This window comes from Rattus rattus, chromosome 13, assembly GCF_011064425.1.
Source record: "Rattus rattus isolate New Zealand chromosome 13, Rrattus_CSIRO_v1, whole genome shotgun sequence".
Taxonomy (NCBI): Eukaryota; Metazoa; Chordata; class Mammalia; order Rodentia; family Muridae; genus Rattus; species Rattus rattus.
In genome coordinates this window covers 12,985,199-13,003,429 of record NC_046166.1, presented here as the reverse complement: position 1 = coordinate 13,003,429, position 18,231 = coordinate 12,985,199, and the positions used below count along the sequence as shown (strand labels likewise).

Below are 18,231 nucleotides of genomic sequence, written 5' to 3'. Positions count from 1 at the left end.
CTGTCTGTCTGTCTATGTGTGTGTGTCTGTGTGACAGTGTGTGTCTATGTGTGTGTCTGTCTGTGTGTGTCTGTCTGTGTGTGTGTGTGTGCCTGGGGGGGGTTGGGGGTGTGTATGTGTAATCCAGGCAAGAGTTTGAAACCACATTGTACGCACAGTCAGGAAGCAGGCAAGCCAATGCTTTCTCTTATTTGGGGGAGGGGAGGTGGGTGGAAAGAGATTTCTCTCTGTAGCCCTGGCTGTCCTGGAACTTGCTCTGTAGAGCAGGCTAACCTCAAACTCAGGGATAGACCTGCCCCTGCCTCCTGAGTGCTAGGACTAAAGGCATGCCCCACCACACACAGACACTTGCGACTTTTTAATTCATCCAGAACTCCAGCACATGGGATACTGCCACCCACACTAGGGGTGGGAGGGATCTTGTCACCCCAGCTAACACAGTCTAGACCTACGGCTCTCACCCTGTGGGTCTAGACCCCTTGGGGGGCTGGGTGTCAAACAACCTTTTCACAGGGGTCACATATTAGATATTTACAATTTGTAACAGTAGCAAAATTACCTAACAACAAAACGTCATGGTTGGGGTCACCACAACATGAGGAACTGTATTAAAGGGTCGCAGCATCAGGAAGGTTGAGAACTGCAGCTCTAGGCCAACCATCTCATGCCCCTGGGACTTGTCTTTCAGGTGACTCTAGATCCTGTCTGATTGACAGTATTGACCATCTGACCATCACACCTTAAGATGCCAAGGGCCAGTTACAGATGGGTCACCTGTCGTGGAAATGCAGAACCAAGCTTGTCTCTAGTTTAATGAAGCCAGGATGAACCAGGGGGAGGAATGAGGGCTGGAAGGATGGGATGTGTGCTTTAAGAGTATAGTATATAAGTAAGGGAGGCATTTTAGAATTGGGTTTTGAAGAATGAGTAGGAGTCCCTTAGGCAGCACAGAAATTCATGGATAAACCCGTAGCTATAAAACCCAGGATGGGGCAGAGACTCGATGGGGGTCGGGGGTTTGTGTTCACTGTAGGAAGAGATAAGGCTTTTCTGGAAAGGGCAGGTGATATAATCGGGAACCTGGGCATCAGAGAACAGTTTGGTGATTTGTGTACCGTTAAAGAATAAAGGAAGTAAGAGTGTTTATTTTTGCAGCGACACAAAGTTGCTATGAGGCGATCAATACATGAATTTTGCATAATGAACTCCTCCTATTTAGTCTTCGAAACGCAGGCTTGTGTCATGGCGGTGGAGGCAGCAGTAGTTCAAGGCCAGCCTGGGCTATAAGTGAACAAGTCTCAAACAGCTGAGGTTAGACCGGTGTACATGAACTTGCCTGAGCAGCTTCGCTGGCACAGGATAGGTCACGCCAAGGTCAAGTCCCAGCAGCAGCGCAAATACGCCTCATCCCGCCCATTCCCAGAAAGCTTTGTGGGAGAGGCGGGTCAACCGGAGGTAACGACCCACGATTGGCCAACTCGGCCCAGTGGGCGGGACGCCGCGGGGAGGAGGCCCGCGAGACTGATGTGCACTTGCCCATTGGTTTGCTGAGAGCAGGAAAAGGGCGGGTAAAGCGAAACAAGACTTCCGTGTTCGGCTTGAGCGGCGTGCTGCAACGCTTGAGGACAATTGGTCATTTCCTTCAAGAGGCGGAGCTTTGGAATTTTCGATTGGGCCGTTCTGAATAGGGCGGTCCTTCGGCACGGCATGTGATTGGCGCGCGGCCGGCTCTCCGGTTGCTGCGGCTTCCTAGTGTCTGTCCCGGCGATGGCTGCAAGCGGCTGGCGCTGGGCTCGCAAGGCGCTGGCTGCGGGGCGTCCGCTGTTCCAGGGTCGCGCGCTGCTCGTCACCAACACACTGGGCTGCGGCGTGCTCATGGCCACGGGCGATGGCGCGCGACAGGCCTGGGAAGTACGCGCGCGGCCTGAGCAGAGATTCAGCGCGCGGCGCTCAGGTGAGCGGGACCGGTCCGCGAACGAGACGGACCCCCAGAGAGACCTATCGGTCATCCTTGGACCGGGCATCCACTTTCATGGGGGCTGTCAATCACCCTTGGACGGGGTACCCACTCTCATGGGTCCTGTCAGTCTCCCCGGAAGGTTCCCTGCCCCTCCCCAGGAGGTTCTGCCCTGACTCTCCTTGTCCGCAGCCAGCATGTTCGCGGTGGGCTGCAGCATGGGCCCCTTCCTACACTTCTGGTACCTGTGGTTGGATCGCCTCCTCCCCGCCTCGGGCCTACGAAGCCTCCCGAGTGTGATGAAGAAGGTGCTAGTGGATCAAACGGTGGCATCTCCCATACTAGGCGTCTGGTACTTCCTCGGTAAGGAGCAGCAGGACTCTGGTTTCAGAGGCGGTGATGGGCAGAACCTGGTTTGTGCTTAGGAGAGTGCTGATGGGGCTTCTCTAATCTTCTTTGTATCCTCCCCCACTCCCCACCCCCGAAACAGGGTTTCTCTGTGTAGAACTTGCTGTCCTGGAACTTGGCGCTAAAGGCCAGGATAGTCTCAGACAGAGATCCAGCTGCCTCTGCCTCCCGAGTACTGGAATTACAGGCGTGTGCCACCAAGCCCCGTGGGGCCTTTCATTATTTTGGGCTTTGTTTTGCTTTGTTCTAGGAGGCATCGTATACCCAGGTTGTCTCGAGTTTGCTACCAACTGGCAGTAGCCCAGTTCCCTGCTTCCCATTTTGAGACAGGCACTCACCATGTAGTCCCAGCTGGCCTGAACATCTCTATGTAAACCAGGCTGGCTCTGCAGCTAAAGAGATGTGCCTGCCTCTGCCTCCCTGAGTGCTGGGATTAAAGTGGGCCACCACTCCTGACTTTTTAAAATCTGACCAAAAGGAGTCTGAGGCAGAGTTTTCTAGCTATAGTTGTGCGGAAATCAAGGCAGGAACTGAACACACACAGCTAGTCACATCTCAGCCAGAGAGAGAATTGCATGGTCTCTTGCTTTACCCGGATTATTTTCCACTCGTGACCAGTCCAGGATCCTGGGTCTTCCCACATCAATTAATTTAATTACATAAGCCTATACAAGCTGCCACAGGCCAATGCATGTAGACAGCCCCCGGAGACTCTCCGGTGATTCTAGGCTAAGCCAAATTGACAAAGGTGAACACAGTGATGGGCTCATGATCTCCTAAAGCACGTGCTCATGTTTTCATAAGTAGCTCAGGTTCCCTGTCACCAGCCTCTCATTTCCCTGGACCCGCCCTGGTGCTCTGCTTCTGCCTTGCAGCCACCTCAGCTTCATTCACTTTTTGGTCTTCTTCCCAGGCCTTGGCAGCCTGGAGGGCCAGACACTAGAGGAGAGCTGCCAGGAGCTGCGGGCCAAATTCTGGGACTTCTACAAGGTGGGCTTGCCCATGGGAGCCCTCTCAACATGGCTCCACCCCCCACCCCCACTCTACCAGACCCACCCCAAAGCCTTGGCCCCACCCACTGCCCAAGTCCCGCCCATCATAGCCGCCCTGTCCTCATGGTGGCCCCACCTTCCCGCAGGCCGACTGGTGCGTGTGGCCAGCTGCCCAGCTGGTGAACTTCCTCTTCATCCCTTCTCATTTCCGAGTCACCTATATCAATGGGCTGACACTGGGCTGGGACACATACCTGTCCTATCTGAAGTACTGGGTGAGCTCAACCCCGTGGAGTGGGGGAGGGCGTGGGTTCCACCCTGTGCCAGTGTGACCGTCCTTCTGCTGTATGCAGGCCCCTGAACCCCTTCAGACTCCGGGCTGCGCAGACTGAACCTGAGGTCCAGCAGCTGAGTTGGACGATAGACATGCTCAAGGAGGAGGTTTTGAAGCAGGTCAAAGGCTCTGGGCCATGTCCAAAACCCAGGCTGACAGTGCCTGGACCAGCAGTTACTTCTGAGCCCACCAGAGACTGTTCCCATGTGGATCAGCCACCAGCAAGGGCTGTCCCGGTTTTCTACTGGGACCATGAAGTCCTTGGTCTGCCTGGACAAAAGCAAGGACATGCTCTACGGCCTTGAAGTGAGGTCTGGCTTGGTCTCAGAAAACTTGATGCAAGGCTGGGTGGCCCGGGTGGCCGTGCGGAAATTTCATTAAATTCTCTCTTTAATGTCAAGGACTGCCTTGTGGGGTGGGTGCAGGGGCTGGGCCGGCTGGGTCTCAGCAAGTTTCATTCGCTTTATTGACTGTGTATAGTGTTCATAACTTCTAGGGAGGTGGGGGGACACATTTGACACTCATGACGTAAGAACAGTTTGGGGGTATTCCAAAGTAGTCGACTATATCCCCCTTTACCCCCATCTATCCCAAAGTATAGGGCAGAAGGCCCAGGCAAGCAGGAAGCCAGTCTGTCAACCAAGTGGTCCACGTGGCACATCCCCCAGCCTGAGGGCTGGCAGGCCCGCCATCTCCCATCAGCCTGCTGCAGAGTGACATCTGGTCCCCTCTTCACAACTGACAACTGTGGATGGGACGGTTTACAAAAACAAAAGTGGGAACCGGGGAGGTTCTAAAAGGAGAGGAAGCAGCACTGACCACAATATACCACGGCAGAGCTGGGTGGGGGTATGTACAGGGCGGGAAGGGGGTGCGCTCTCGGCGCCTCCTCAATAAATAAATAAATAAATAGCTACAATAATAAATAGGGTGACAGGGATGGGGGACGCGCCCCTGGCGGCGGGGAAGGGAAGTGTGGTTCAGCAGGCGCAATCCTGATGAGGTGGTGCCTGCTGGTCGGTGAGCTGTGGGCCCTGCTTGGCACCCGTGACTGCAGGGTCCGCAGTATCTAGGGACTCCGACATCTTCTCACAGATCACGTCCACCAGACGTTCAAAGGTCTGCTTGACATTAATGTTGTCCTTGGCGCTGGCCTCAAAGAACTCAAAGCCTGCCATGGAATGGAGGAATGAATGACAATGGAGCTGCAGTCTCCAATGCACTCCCTCTCCAAGGGTCACTCCCACGCCTTTAAAGGCACAAGGGTGCGGAGGGAGGCCACACTGGCCTGGGTGAGCCGTCCATTACCCCTCCCCCCCACTTCTGCCTGGCTCCCAGCCAGCCTCCACAGTCCCTTTCCAGAGACAACTTCCACGACCTGGTTCTTGGTAGCTCTGCATGCAGTGACAGGCACAGTTCCTCTAGGGGGCGACCACACACTACTGTCACTGCTCTGCCTCTACCACCCACCCTTCCTTCCCACACAGGCGTGCTGTGCCTGCTCCAGGAAGCCAGGCTTGGCTTCTTCCAAGGTCCAGCCCCTTGAAGGTAGCCCATGGCTGACAGCCAACATGGCAAACACCTGGATTCAAGCCCAGCAAGACCCATGGCCAAAGCCTCCTGGGCAAGGCCTAGTTTTCTCAAGTGTGAACCACCTAGATTCAAGCCCATGCCCCGACCCGTGAAATACTGGGTGGGGTAGCTGTCAGGTGTCCGGGTCCCTGGTCCAGCCTGGTGATGGCCACCGTCCTCGGTACTCACCCAGGTGGTCGGCCAGCTGCCGGCCTCGTTCTGAGGACACCACTCGCTCGTCCTCCATGTCGCACTTGTTCCCCACCAGCAGCACCTGGGCATTGTCCCATGAGTAAGTTTTGATCTGAGTGGACCTGCAGAGGCAGCCAGAGGCTGAAGAGGAAGCCAGAGGACCCAGCCCCACCCCTGAGTGCCTGTGTCTAGCCCTTGGATGAGAGACCACCTGCCCTTTGGTAACTGAGATAGGCTTTCCCCATGAGCCCGGGTTACCCTGATCTCTCCGTCCTCTTGCCTCCCACATGCTGAGAAGATGGCTGGTGTTCCAGTACACCGAATGTTTAGATTTAAGGGGATTAGCTTGTGGCACTACGGCTGGAATCCAGGTTCTCACATATGCTAGGCGAACGCTTGGCCAGACAATCACCTGATCTCAGACAAGTGAGCTCAAGTGGTTCTCCTGCCTGGGCTTCCTAAGTCGCTGGGACCACAGACCTGACCTACATCGCCTAGATCAGTGGGAGACCCTGTCTAGCTTACTGGTCACCTTGTGTCTCTTCCACAACCCCAAGCCTTGGGAACAGCCCACGTGGTTTGTCCCACCCTTTGTTGTCTTTTGGACATACTGGGGATGAGCTCAAGGCTTTGTCCTAGCCGGGCAGGCACTGGACCAACTAAGCCATAGCTCCAGTTGCCTCCAATCCCATTCTTCTGAGAGGCTTCTAGTTCTGAGTGGGTGGGTGGCTCACCAGTCCTGCACTGCATTGAAGGACTCCTCATTGGTGATGTCATACATTAGAATGAAGCCCATGGCGCCCCGGTAGTAGGCTGTGGTGATGGTTCGGTACCGCTCTTGTCCTGCTGTGTCCTGGGGGAAAGAGTGAGAGGTCACAAGGGACCTCACAGCAGCCCCTCTGAGAGGAAATGCACCCTGAGGTTGTCCAGGCAACCACTTTGAGGCCCAGGGACAGTGAGTCAGAAAATTAAGCTTTGTCTAGTAGTCACTGGACAAACATACTGGGTGCTGCCTGAACGCCCTATGCCACACTACGCCAGAAGTGAAGTGGGGACTCACAGGACTTAATAAACGAGAGACTCACAGTAGGAAGCAGAGATGCAGACCTTAAATCCCAGCACCAGTTGGGGGTTAGCCCCAGCTTCCTTTTCTTAAGGCCCACAGTGAGATAGCATGCCTAAGCCGCACTGAGGATGGACTTCTCCCCTCCAGCCCTACACACCCAGATCTGCAGCTTGATCCTCTTGTCATTGCGGTAGATGGTTTTGACCTTGAAGTCTATGCCCACAGTGCTGACAAAGGCTGGAGTAAAAGAGTCGTCTGCGTAGCGGAAAAGGAATGAGGTTTTGCCCACACTGCTGTTCCCAATGATCAGGATCTTGAACATATAGTCGAAGTTCTGGTCTGAGGACTCCTTCTGCCCATAGCGAGAGTCTGTGGCTGAGGCCATCTGTAAGAGGCGGGGCACAGAGGGCCTCAGGGGAGTAGCAGGACCACACACAGGGTGGGCACTGCACAAGGGTAAGTGAGGACCCCCCATATCACATGCCTGCTCCCCCCCCAACATAAGCCAAGCTGTGACCTTGACAGGCTCAAGGTTTTAAAAAGGCTGTGAACCTCAGATTCCTCTGTACCCTGAGGGGAGACTTGTCTGCCTTCCCATCAGTCTCTCATTACCCTAAAGAGGCCCACACGGGGGCATGAGTACAGGAGGATCCCCAGTTCTCTCTCATCCTTATTCCTCTCCTGGAAGAACTGGGGCCCTGAGATAGCCGCATCACGTGATAAGAGACAGGATGAACACAGGCTCACATGCACAAAATCGTAAGGGCGCGCCTGTGCTCGCTCGCGTTTCTCTCTCTCTCTCTCTCTCTCTCTCTCTCTCTCTCTCTCTCTCTCTCTCTTTCCTCTCTCTCTCTCCTCTTCCTCCCCCTTCCTCCATCCCTCCCCCCCCCAATGAAGCATCTAGGACAGGTAAACCCAAACCCCTGCCCTGCATAATGCTAACAGAAGAAATAAGCAGACATGTATAGTGTATGCAAGTCGATGTGTGAGCCCAGCTCCCTGCACCCATGCACGATTGCACCTGGCCATCGGTGAGGACACATCACACACGCTCATGGCTCCACACGCGTGTGAGCTTATACTTGAACTGGGACCCACGCACACCATGCACTCACAAGGTTTCACAAGTGTGCACGCTGCGCGTCCTGAGGTCACGCGAGCTTCTCCATGCCCAGCGGGCGCGCACACGCGTGTTCACCCCACGAGCACGAGCACGCACAAGACTCCCGCAAGGCCTGGCCTTCCCCTCCCCCTCTATCGCAGAGCCCAGGCCCCAGGTGCTAGGTTAGGGGTGAGGCGTGCGGGATGCGAGGTGCAGAAAGCCAAATGCGAGACCCATAGCCGCTACACCCGAGTCGCGCTCCCCCCTTGACCCCCAGGCTGTCAATGAAACGCGGACTCCGCAGTGTGTGGTCCTGGGTTGCTCTCACCTTGCCCTCTCTAAACTGAGACAACGCTGGCGACAGCGACCGTGGCGACTGCGCTGGCGACCGGGCCCCAGAAGAAGATGCGGGGGCTGCAGGCGGCGGCGGAGGCTCAGGCCCCTGCAGTCCTCGCTGGCGTCCTGCAAAGCCAGGGGCGGGGCTTTCTATGCAAACGAATCTGTGACGTTAGGGGAGGGGCCACATCGACAGCCGCGGGGCCCCACTGGCCTGCGCAGGCCGGAGAGGGGCGGGGCATGGTAAGCCACTGGAGAACAGGGCTTTAGTGAAGCATGAAATTCTCAGTGGCTGATGCTCTCGAGCGACGGACTAGATATCGAATCAACACTCTCCTACGTCTTCAGCGGCCCAATGGTGACTGCCAGGTGTTTAAAGGGCGGAGAGGCTGAGGCCAGGACCCAGCTCTGGTTGGAAACTAATGGTTAGAAGTTCTTGGCCCTTGGTTATGAGATATGCAGCAGTCAGAAGTTTAGGTTTTGTTTTGAGAAATGGTCTTGTGTAGCAGGCTGGCCTCGAACTGGCCAAGTAGCAGAGGCTGACTTGAACTCTTGATCCTCCCGCCTGCACCTCCCAAGTGTTGGGATGGCAAGTATACATCTTGCTTACAACATTTTAGGGCTCAAAAGACCCATTAAAGAAAAGACAGAGTTTTTAATCCCAGCACTCAGAAGGCAGATGGAGGCAGATCTCTGTGAGTGTGAGGCCAGCCCGGTCTACAGCGTGAGTTCCAGGACAGCAGAACTATGAAGAGAAGCTTTGTCTCAAAAACAAAACAAAACAAACAAATAATAAAAAAAGAAAAAAGAAGGAACTGTTTTTTAATGGGCTGAGGATATTTTCCACTTTGGTGGGGAGCCTGCATTGCAACACAAAGGCCTGGATTGATCCAGGGCCCTTGTTCTCCAAACTGGGAGAAGGAGGGAATGAGGCGGGGAACAGAAATTTAAGATCATCCTCAGTTACGTAGTGCCTTGAAGCCAGCTTGATCCACATAAAACCCTGTCGCAAAGAAATAAAGGAGAAAATCCGGTTCTGTGCAAAGAGAAAAGGGTCTAAGGAGTACCCAGAGAATGCCTTGCTTCTTTGCTCACTTAGAGCTCAGAAGTATCCTGACCTGCAAGTATTCCAAAATTGTAATAAAGACCAAAGAAGCAGAGAAGGTTCGAGAGCAGTCACCCCACACCCTTTACGATATAGACACTGGGACCCAGGCAACTCTGTGTCTCAGGAATCTGGGCGCAGACATGCAGACTTCCAGACCATGATGCCACACGACTCATTCCTGCAAATCTGCCTGCCAAGGTGGGAATCTGGGTCTATCCTGTTCTCCCTCCCAGTGAGGCCGGGCAGGGTCCTCATCGCTCCCATCCCCACAGGAAGCAGAACTGGGAACGTGGCCCGGCCCCATTTATAGACCGCCCCGCCAGCTGCGGAGGCGCCAAGGGACCAGAATAACTTGTGTCGTCGCCTGGATGCTCGTCCACCCCCACGAGGAGCCTGGAGCTCCACCTAATCCGGGGCCTCCGAGGAAGCTCATTATTTTCTCCTTCCCTACACTTCATGCAGAGACACAAAGTGACCATCAGAGCTCCCTGGCCACGCAGAGGCTACGGTAGGGACCGGGACCAGATTTGAGGACAGAGGTTGCAGGAGCAGCCTGGGGCACCCTGAGCCTGGCTTGGATTTATTCCCAAGTGATAAGGCCAGGGGAGGAATCCAGCCGCCTCCACCACCAAGCAAGGGCTCTGCTTGGAAGGCAAGGCTCCATTTGGAAGGCTGAGGCAGGAGGATTGTGAGCTCATCATCGTCCTGAATCACAAAGTGAGACTCTCTCATACTAGAAACGTATAAAACTGCTGGCATGGAGGCAGAAACCTTTAATCACACAGCACTTGGGGATCTCTAAGTTGGAGGCTGAGGACAGCACAGCTGTCTGGAAGAATGAAATGTGTGTGTTAAAGGCCTGGGAAAACGAAAGCACAGGCAGAAGAGCAGGAACAGAGGGAAACAGGATTTGTCAAATCTTTATAAGTTATACTCATTTGCGTTGGAAATAGGGGAGTGTCAGAGGACAACCTAGGGAGTCCTTTCCTTCCACCAGAAGTCCTAGGGGTGGAATTCATGTCATTAGACTTGGTGGCAAGTGCCTTAGCTAGCTGAGCCATCTCACTGGCCCAATAGTTTAATTTTTGTTATAAGTTTGTGTGACTTCCAAATTCTCCCACAGTGAACACACATTACTTTGTTTAACAAGAAAAGAAATCTCTAAGGGTTGCCTCTTAAAACATCTGGAAGGAAGAAGGAAATGTTCCAGGGTGTGACCCGAGATGGCCTTTTGTGCCTCTGGGGAATGAATAGCCAAAGTCATAATATTTACAGAGGAAGTCGCCTGCCACTCTGGCTCCTTGGAGGCCTTGGTCAGGTGCAGGATTACAGGCCCAGAGGGAAAAGGGAAAGGGAGAGAACCCACCCTGTGACGCACGCCTGTTACCCTAGCCAAGCACTTGGAAGGTGGAGGAAAGAAAATCACTTTAGTGTCATTGTCATGGACAAACACATTTGACATCAGAACTTGAGACCATGAGACCTTGTCTCAAAATGTCCAAAGAATGGTATGCAAAACAGGGAATCAGTCACACAGCCAGGGGCTACCAGAACCCAGTGCCCACTTTCCGGAAGAGCTTTGAGAGACAAGTTATGACTCAGTTTCCCCACAAGTGAATGAGCATGACAAGGTTTACTCTGTTTTTGCAGTGATAGAAATGGAACTCAGGACTTCCTATGAGCTAAAGCTGTTACATGAGCCATGCCCCCTGCCCCTCTTTGGGGGATTCTAGGCAGAAGCTCCACCCCTGAGCCACACTCCAGCCCCTCTTTTTATGGTCAGATGGTGAGTGAACAGGGGCGCTCTGGCACACTGGTTTGAGAAGCCTGATCTTGTCGGTGAAGGGGATCCTCATTCATCCACCCCCAGTTTCGTGAAATGTATGAGCAGCTCATGGGAAGGGGCCAGCAAGGGTCTTCTAGTAGGGTCACTGGCCCCCCAGCATCTAAGAAGAGTCTTATGCAGCCTCTGGTATCAGGAAACACCACACCTCCATGGGAGGTGGTCCCTGCCTGCATTTTACAACGAAAGGGATCCTCCTTGAAGAACTCAGTAAAGGCCTGCGGCTGGACTGTTGAAGGCAGGACATCCACAGGCGATGTTGGGGTTGGGGTCACAATGCTCACAGAGCCCATGGGAATCCCGGCTTCCATCTTCGGCACCAAAAAGAACCCAACTAAGCCATGACAGAGAATCCTGTGAGTACTGTAGCCTACGTGCAGACTGAAGTTGAGTCCATCTTCTGAGATGCAGGAGGTGGCACTGCCCAGGCCCTGGTGCCATTCCAGCCAAGCCTGGGGTCAGAGTTGACCACCAGCTACAGGCTTTCAAGTGGACCTCAAGGCTTGACTATGTGTAAATCTTGACTGTCCTCTTTGACTGGTGGAAAGAGAAGTCACCACACCCATAGGTGCCCAGATGGCCTGACCAGGACTTCCTGGTTTGCATTAGGCTAATCCAACTCTTGCTGGACAAAGCAGACCCTAGGCTCTGGGCTGGCCTTGGAGGACAGGAGTTAAGTCCTGTTCAGTGCCTTTCATCCTCTTCCTCCTCTTCCTCTGTCTCCTCCAGGGTCAGCTCAAACTTGAACCTGTCAGGGCCAATGGCGTGTGGAGGGCTGCAGGGAACCCTACTCTGATACCACTCTCTGTTGTCTTCCAAGGTATCCAGCAGCTCCTGGGCATCGGGGTGCACTAGGTCGGCCCAAGTTTCCCACAATGGGTGAGCGATGTAGTCAATGAATCCCACCTTAGGGTGACCACAGAAGGAGCAAGTGAGTCCTAGTGAAACCTACAGTTGGCCCTGTCTCACGTCAGCTGCGTGGTGTTTTCAGCCTGGAATGCCTCATTTACCAACTCCCATTCAGCCTTCAAAATCCTTTAAAACTCATCCTGACACAACACGCAGGAAACCGAGGCAGGCTGCTCTCGAGCCAGTGAGTTCTAGGCCAGCCAGGGTGACAAAATGAGATGTCATCAAAACAACAAATCAAAAATCTGCCCTTGGGGTTGGGGATTTAGCTCAGTGGTAGAGCGCTTGCCTAGCAATCGCAAGGCCCTAGGTTCGATCCCCAGCTCCAAAAAATAGAAAAGGAAAAAAAAATCTGCCCTAGCCGGATCGTAGTGCACACCTTTTATCCCTGTACTTGGGAGGCAGAGGCAGGTGGATCTCTGAGACAGAGACCAGCCTGGTCTATAGAGGGATTTCCAGGAAAACTAGGGCTACACAGAAAAGCTCTGTCTCAAGAAAGATTCTACCCTGAAATGGGGCACAGCTCCCTCCCCGCACCTGGGATTTCTCCACCGAGGCTGTGTGCTTGTCGCACATGGGGCTGATGTCCAAGCCCGACTCACGTTCCCGGTCACCCTGCTGGAAGAACTCAGCCATGATGCGCTCAGTCCACTGGCGGTAGAGGGGTAGTGGCTTGGCGGGGTTGCTGAGGTCGGCACAGTGCACCAGGCTCTGGAGGACCTGTTGGGTATGGAGGACTCAGAGGGCCCAGCCACACCCCACTTCACCCAACACATCCCAAAGCTGATCGCAGTGTGGTGGTGTGCACCCAAGGTAGGAGAACATTGACTACTCAAACAGTCTGGGCTACACAGTGAGACTTTCTCAGGAAGCAAAGGGGGAAACGGAGGATCTGGGCCCTGCGTTGCAAACCTGGATGCGGTCAGAGTAGTTGTCCAAGAGCAGGACGCCAAGGCTAGTCACCTTCTTGGTCTCCACCATGGTCTTGAGGTCAGCCAGGAGGCTCATGTGCTTGGACATGTCTGTGGCCAGTACCTGGGAGGACATGATCGTTAAGGATGCTGCGCTTCTGAGACCTTCTGTGCCTCAGTATCCCCACCCGTGAGGGCGAGGATGGAAACGGTAGGCGGCACAGTTGACAACTGAAGCTGCCCGCCTGTGGGCGCAGAAGTGGTAACAGGGGCAGGAATTTCAAAAACGCAAAGAAAAAAACAAAGAATACCCAAAGGGCACAGGGGAAGTCAGTACACAACAGGCGCTTAATAAAGTGTTGAATTTATAGATGAAATATGTGACCCTGAACCCCCGACAACCCACTGACTAGGATCAATCAAACGGGCCGCTGGAAACCCCCATGCCTGTTGCCAAGCATGCAAAGCATGCGTGGAAAGCCTAACCCTCATAGGGCGTCACTGCCCCGCGCCATGACGTCACCATGTCTATGACCATCCTGCGCAGACTCAGTTTCTGCTTGGTGCTGAGGTTCTGGAAGATGTCGCAGTTTTCCCCCTGCAGGAGCTTGAAGCCTACCGCGAGGTGATGGTTCTCTAGCACCGATGAGTCATTGTACATCAGTGCCAGCTCCGAGTCTGTGGGGATAGCCATGGTCTGGAGATCCAACTCCACCCAAACACAGTTTAGGAGGGAACGTCACGGGCCAACTCCCACATACGCAGTGAAGCCCAAACTCTAGTGCCCCTTCCAGCAGAAAGCCATCCAATCCGCGGACACCCATCTGAGTCCGCAAGAGAGGGCAATTCAGAACATACTGGGCAGCTCCGGCTGTGGTCACCTCACTTACTGGTGTTGATGAGAAACTGGTTGGAGACACCTGGGTGGTCTACATCGTGTATAGCGCACGCAAAGATGGCGGCCAAGACTTCTAGGTCCGTGAACACAGCCTGGGTAGAGCCTGGGTGTCAGGGCAGAAGGTGACCACTCTGCCCTGCCCACCCCATGACCTTGGTTGGGAGTGGTACCTCCAGGGCTGGGGTGCCCAGCAACACGTGCGCGGATTGCACCACGTCAGCAGCATGTATGCTGTTGTGGTACGCCACATTGGAGTGGTAGTGCCCTTCGAGGGTCAGCAGGTACCTCAGCAGCGTGTCTGCCGGGATCTGGAACGTCTTGAGCAGGTCCCGTTCCTGGTGCACCACAGACCTGGCTCAGGGCCTCGGCTTTGGGACTCTAGCTCCCCTCACCCCACTCCTCTTTTCTGCCTCCAACGCCCCTTCCTCCAGGATGTCCTGGTGCTGCTGTAATCCTGACTTCCTTTTGTCTTTGTCCCCTTTTCTACTCAACCCACCAATTCCGGTCAGTGCCCCACCATTTGGGAAGAGAAGGCAGCCCAAAACAAAGGCAGGGGCGGCACCTGGAGAACGCTGAAGATAACAGCAGTGAGGGGCCGGTTCCCACTCAGCTCAGCCACTTTAAACACATCGAGTCCCCATTTGTTGGTGTCTTCAAGCTCCTACAGGAGACAGTGGTGCCACATTTGTCCCTCGAGCCCGTGTACAGGTTGAGAAACTGAGGCCCGTGGTTCTGGGGAGACCCACCTTAGCCAGCTGCTCCTCCTGGTCTGTCTGGACCCCAAAGCGCGGGATGGCAGCTGTAGGAAGGCTGGTGTGGCAAGACTTCCGCAGCCCAGTGATCTGGGCCATGGGCCATGGGTGGTCTTCCGTGGGCGGAGCCGGCAGCTCCACCTCAGCCTGCTGGTCTGCAGGGGTACAGTGGCTCAGACTTCAGCCCACTGAGCAGGTCTGACTCAGGACCCCAGGCCTAGCTGTCCTGTTTATCACTGAGGTCCCCTCCTGTCACAAGCATCTATCTGTAGGCTTTGCTGAGTCTAGGGTCACATGTGTTCCCCTTGTCTTCATTGGCAAACTCCTACTTCTGCTTCAAAACCCTACCTGTTATACCCTCTCCTCCTCCAGCCCTCACTAACTGTGTCCTGGCCAAGTGTCCATGTCACCCCTCTCCTCCAGCCCTGGCCAACTGTACTGGCTGAGACCTTGCTAGTTCTCCACAGAGGGCTGCAATCTGCCCGTGAAACCTCCTATGACCCCAGGAGGTTATCAGGCATCTCACCCAGGAAAGTCTGCGAGATGTACTCTGACACTTGGTTCCCTGAGCGGCTGGTTTCCGACAGGTGGGTCAACTCACGGTTGAGCATGCGCTTGAACTGTAGGGCCGGGAGGAAAATGAGCAGGAAGAGCAGCGGGCAGGGAGGATGTTGAGCAGGGGCACTATGTCCTCACCTTGTTAGAAGCCATCTCGCCCACCGAGCGACGAGTCTGCAGTGTCTCCAGCTGCTCCAGGCACCAGTCCAGCTCCTCCAGTGTCTCCTGCGCCAGCTGCAGCCCAGAGTCCTCTGGGAGCCAGGTGGGTCAGGGCAGGGACCCCCGTTGGGAACCTGTACCTCCCGCATCTCCGCAAGTCAATCCCCGGAGCCCAGGGTCACAACTCCACAGCCTCCTGCGAGTGGCTGTGTCGTGCCAGACAGGCCCATGACCCTCTCTGGTCTGTAATGTGGGCGGGGATTGGGGGCTCTGAATGCCAATGTGGGTTTGGGGGTGGAGCTTGTTTACAGTGAGCCACAGTTCAAGGGCAGGATGGGAAGACTTTCACAGCTGCCCTGGGGTGGGGGTGGGGTGATACCTGCTGGGGCGGCCTGTTGGCTGCTCTGCGGAGGGGTCCCCAGGAGCGCCTGCCTGTGAACAGGGACCTCAGAGGGATTCACCTCACCAGGTCCTCCCAGACTGGTCCTCACCTCCCAACACCCCCAAAAACCCACACACACCGTCAAACCCCGCCCTTCCTGAAACTCTCCATACCTAGTGGCACTATCCGCGCCATGTGCAAGGGCAGCCACGTTGCTACGGACCGTCCTGAGACTGGCCAGGACCTGTGGTGAGAGCGGTGCTCAGCGGTAGGAAGAGGCACAGCTCTCTCCGTGGGTTCACAGCCTGAGGTCAGCGGGGACACCCACCTGGGCGAAGGGTGTGACAATCATGTCTTCTCCATGTCTGCAGGACAAGACCATCACTGAGGGCATCTGCGGGCTTCAGCAAGCCCTGCCCTCAGGACTCCTACCCAGATCTTTCCAGCGTCTCCCACCAATCCCCTACGTTATCCACATCTAAAATGGGGAAACTGAGTTCTACGGACAGAAGGGGGTCTTAGCGGAATAGGACAGAAAAAATTGTTTCCCTTTTCATCACAGCTACTAGGGAGCTCTCTCTAATAAAGTATTTGTTGAATTGCTATTAATGTGCCTTAATGTTCCCGAATTAATATGCCACTCTGTCCCCAACCTGACCTAAGGCCAAGCAAGCACAGACCACTGGTGTTTGCTACATGCCGGCATCCACAAACTAACGCTCTGGGAAATTGCTACTTCAACTCCAAAACCAGACTAATCCGAGGAAGGGGCCTCACAGGTCGCTGGCCGCCGAGGAGGTCCGGGACACAGCCTTGGGTGAAGGCTCATGGTCACTGTCCGAGCGGTACAGGAAGGACTCGCGCCGCTGGCCGTGATGCACAGGGGGTTGGAGGGCGCGGCCGAGACTCGACCCGGACTGAGCATCCAGGGGACCCCTGCCGCTCGGGAGCCCATTTTCCAGGTCAAAGCTGGGGGCAGGAACAGAAAAGCCACCTCAGGGCAGGGTCCTTCCTTCGGTCCGTTAAACGCAGCCTCCCCGAACCCACCCCCTCCCACCTCCATCTCGCAAGCCCCGCTTGAGCGAACCTACCAATGCCTTGAGCCAGTCACGCCCCAAACACAAAGTCCCGCCCCATTACAGGCACCGCCCCTCCCCGTCGACCACGCCCCCTGCTGCAAGTCTTCCTAGGTTTGGCTGTGCTTCTGAGCGGGCATGAGTGGATCTACACTCCTCTCCTCTAAGTCAGAAAGATTTGGGGGGCTGCAGAGCTGGGGTTTGCTTCCCACGTAACGGCCCGCAACTGTGACTCAGTACTCAGTACCCTCTTCCGGCTTCCATGGCACCAGGCACGTGGCGCCCACAGGTTCAGACAAAACACCCACACAATGATGCATACATTTCTAAAAAGAAGTGTGTGGGGCAGGAACTGGGTGCAGGAGGACGGTGGCAACCTTGGGAAGCGCTGCCCGCTGGCCAAAGATGTGGTCACGTGATTTTCCGCTGTACCCTAGAGGTCATTCCATCCTGATCCTCGCCAGTAGAGCCGGGTAAGCTCGGCTCGATTAGGCTGTTTCCGGCAGGATTGGGTTCGAATGGGTTCGTGCATCCTCGGCCCAGTCCCGCCTAACTCGGGTGATCTCGGCTGTGTTCATCCTCTGCCAGATTCCCTCTTTGTTTTGGAGGGCGCGGCGCAGATACTTCATGACGTCACGTGGAACGGGGCTTCCTCTGCCTTTACTGTCACCATGCCCAGGGGCTCCCTGGTGTCCCCGCGAGCGCCCCAAACTCGCCATCCCAAGGACTTCAGGTGGTGGTCCCCTTCCCCGTCCCACCTGGGGACGATTAGAAAAACTTGAGGCAGGGGCAACTTCAGGATGCTAGGTTCTAATCCCTCCCTCGGGCGCAGAGAGTTCAGGGCTGGCTGGCAATTCGAGGGGCCTGGAAGGTTGCTTTTCTTTCTGCTCTAAACTTAGCCGGGGTTGGCGGGTCAGGCAACCGTTCCATGACGAGAACAGCACTGGGTGAGGGCTCTGTCCTGGCTATGGGAACGGCGCGTGGGCCAGACGGGTAGACTGAGGCACCGAACCACAGAGGAACCTCAGACCTGCTTTCATTCCCAATCTGCTAAGAACCTGTCCTCCTCCCTCAGGCTCACTTTGGGTAACAGGTGGCACACTCCTTTCACACCTAGAGAGGGGCGGCTCTTGGCTGATGGCTGTGGTCCTGCTGAGGCTCTCCAGAGCAGGACCGCCACTCCCATGGATCACCCCGTCCCCAGCTATCACTAAATGGCTATATGACATGGGTGACAGCCCGTCTCGGGGTGCTAACACTCAGCCCGCACGCAATCTCAGCAAAATGACTTCATGAGGCTGGTCACAGTGCGCCTACAAGTCTCCGCTTTGACTCTGCATAAACTTATAGTCTATGAGGCCACAGCTCCTTAGCACAGGTTAGGATTTGAACCCGGAATGGACCTGGGAACTCTACCTCTGCTTCCGAAGCCTTCCCCTCAACCCCCACCTGACCGCGCCGTCCCTTGTGAGGACCAGGGATGGGACATCGGAGGGAAACTCCCCCCGCCCCCGCGCCCGCCCTAGGCCAGCCGGGTCAGAACAAGATGTGCCAAGGCCACACAGCTGCCCAGGGACCGTGGGGACAATGTGCTGGTCCCCTCAGCGTGCATCGAAGCGGTGAATGGAGGGTACAGGCGGACAGAGACAGTCACTAACTGTGAGAGAGAGGGCAGA

At 55.3% G+C, this 18,231-nt stretch overlaps 3 protein-coding genes across 3 annotated transcripts; 1 reads left to right on the top strand and 2 right to left on the bottom strand.

Moving 5' to 3' along the window:
- The first annotated feature begins 1,712 nt into the window (after positions 1–1,712).
- Mpv17l2 (MPV17 mitochondrial inner membrane protein like 2) lies at positions 1,713–4,091 on the top strand. The gene is made up of 5 exons (XM_032918692.1): positions 1,713–1,954; positions 2,150–2,320; positions 3,279–3,355; positions 3,504–3,632; positions 3,711–4,091. Exons 1-5 carry the CDS (start codon positions 1,768–1,770, stop codon positions 3,747–3,749), a joined length of 603 nt encoding a protein of 200 aa, XP_032774583.1. The 5' UTR covers positions 1,713–1,767; the 3' UTR covers positions 3,750–4,091.
- Positions 4,092–4,133: 42 nt separating this feature from the next.
- On the bottom strand, positions 4,134–8,108 carry Rab3a (RAB3A, member RAS oncogene family). Its single transcript, XM_032918693.1, has 5 exons — positions 7,952–8,108; positions 6,679–6,906; positions 6,190–6,308; positions 5,453–5,577; positions 4,134–4,862 (listed from the first exon to the last, which is right to left on the bottom strand). Exons 2-5 carry the CDS (start codon positions 6,904–6,906, stop codon positions 4,672–4,674), a joined length of 663 nt encoding a protein of 220 aa, XP_032774584.1. The 5' UTR covers positions 7,952–8,108; the 3' UTR covers positions 4,134–4,671.
- Positions 8,109–10,839: 2,731 nt separating this feature from the next.
- On the bottom strand, positions 10,840–15,201 carry Pde4c (phosphodiesterase 4C). The gene is made up of 10 exons (XM_032918691.1): positions 15,077–15,201; positions 14,907–15,000; positions 14,375–14,535; positions 14,191–14,289; positions 13,799–13,963; positions 13,621–13,720; positions 13,254–13,408; positions 12,732–12,854; positions 12,357–12,539; positions 10,840–11,816 (listed from the first exon to the last, which is right to left on the bottom strand). The coding sequence occupies exons 1-10, from the start codon at positions 15,089–15,091 to the stop codon at positions 11,595–11,597; spliced, it is 1,317 nt and encodes a 438-aa protein (XP_032774582.1). The 5' UTR covers positions 15,092–15,201; the 3' UTR covers positions 10,840–11,594.
- Between the last annotated feature and the right edge of the window lie 3,030 nt (positions 15,202–18,231).

Bases quoted from the DNA above. Each gene is read 5' to 3' on its own strand.
- Pde4c (XM_032918691.1), bottom strand. The intron at 13,964-14,190 runs GTGCCGCCCCTG...GTGGTGCACCAG, and splicing joins TTATCTTCAGCGTTCTCCAG to GAACGGGACCTGCTCAAGAC. The intron at 13,409-13,620 runs GTAAGTGAGGTG...CTATCCCCACAG, and splicing joins CCAGTTTCTCATCAACACCA to ACTCGGAGCTGGCACTGATG.
- Rab3a (XM_032918693.1), bottom strand. From the start codon at position 6,906: ATGGCCTCAGCCACAGACTCTCGCTATGGGCAGAAGGAGTCCTCAGAC. The intron at 5,578-6,189 runs GTGAGCCACCCA...CTGCCTCTGCAG, and splicing joins TTCAATGCAGTGCAGGACTG to GTCCACTCAGATCAAAACTT. The intron at 4,863-5,452 runs GTGAGTACCGAG...ATTCCATGGCAG, and splicing joins GCAGCTGGCCGACCACCTGG to GCTTTGAGTTCTTTGAGGCC.
- Mpv17l2 (XM_032918692.1), top strand. From the start codon at position 1,768: ATGGCTGCAAGCGGCTGGCGCTGGGCTCGCAAGGCGCTGGCTGCGGGG. The intron at 2,321-3,278 runs GTAAGGAGCAGC...TCTTCTTCCCAG, and splicing joins AGGCGTCTGGTACTTCCTCG to GCCTTGGCAGCCTGGAGGGC. The intron at 3,633-3,710 runs GTGAGCTCAACC...TGCTGTATGCAG, and splicing joins TGTCCTATCTGAAGTACTGG to GCCCCTGAACCCCTTCAGAC.